This window comes from Fonticula alba (genome assembly GCF_000388065.1).
Source record: "Fonticula alba strain ATCC 38817 unplaced genomic scaffold supercont2.3, whole genome shotgun sequence".
In the NCBI taxonomy this organism is placed as follows: domain Eukaryota; order Rotosphaerida; family Fonticulaceae; genus Fonticula; species Fonticula alba.
Window position 1 is genome coordinate 2102433 of NW_009242973.1, and position 813 is coordinate 2103245.

At 70.0% G+C, this 813-nt stretch overlaps 1 protein-coding gene across 1 annotated transcript in view; it reads right to left on the minus strand.

Moving 5' to 3' along the window:
• H696_02231 (hypothetical protein) overlaps positions 1 to 738 on the minus strand; it is a 2707-nt gene extending 1969 nt beyond the window's left edge. The window contains exon 1 of the mRNA XM_009496133.1: positions 34 to 738. Within this exon, the coding sequence (XP_009494408.1) occupies positions 34 to 643 (610 nt within the window). The 5' untranslated portion in view covers positions 644 to 738. The remainder of the gene's footprint in view (positions 1 to 33) is intronic.
• Positions 739 to 813: the final 75 nt, after the last annotated feature.

Consider the following 813-nt stretch of genomic DNA (forward strand, 5'->3'; position numbering starts at 1 on the left):
GGGGGCGGCTGGAGAGGATGCGGGCGTGTGTACCCTCGGCAGTGCCCTTGAGACCGCCGATCAGGGCGGCCAGCAACTCGGTCGGGGTGACCAGCTGGGTCTCCTCGAGGTGCTCCAGGTTCAGCTCGACGGCGATGCGCGACGGGTCATCAGCGGTCGGGGCGCGCTCGGTGATGGAGAAGGGCCACTTCTGCAGGGACTTGGCCTTCTGAGCGCCCTCCGGGTCGTCCATGAAGGCCAGGAGGCGCATGACCTCCGGGATGGTGTGCTGCATGTTGCGCAGGAACTGGCGCTGGGCCGTGGTGCCGAGGATGACCTCGGTCTCGGGCTTGGCGGGCTCCTCGTCGGCCGGGGTGTCCTCCTCGGTCTCCTCGACATAGCGCGTGGTGTAGGCCACCCAGGCGGGGGTGGCGCGCTCGCCGTCCTCGTTGACGATGACCTCGGCGCCGTTGTTCCGGTGCAGGGCAATGGTGACGAAGTCGTTACCCAGGGCCAGGCCAACCGGGGTGGTGGAGATGACCGGGGTGGCCGGGACCTCCGGGACAACAGGCTCCGGGGCGACGACCGGGGCAGCGACCGGGGCGGCAGCCGCCGCACCGGAGGCCTTCTTGGACTTACCGACGTTCTTACGCTTGGGGGGCATGGTGGCAGGGGGAGAGGGGAAGGGGGAGGGAGGGAGGGGAGAGAACAGAGAAGGCACCAGGAGGGGAGAGGTGTTCGCCGTTTGTCTGTGTGTCGAGGGGGGGGGGAAAACGGCGCCCGGGGCGCCGGGGCAGCGGCTCCCCCGCTGAAAAAGGGGGGGGGGGGACCCAC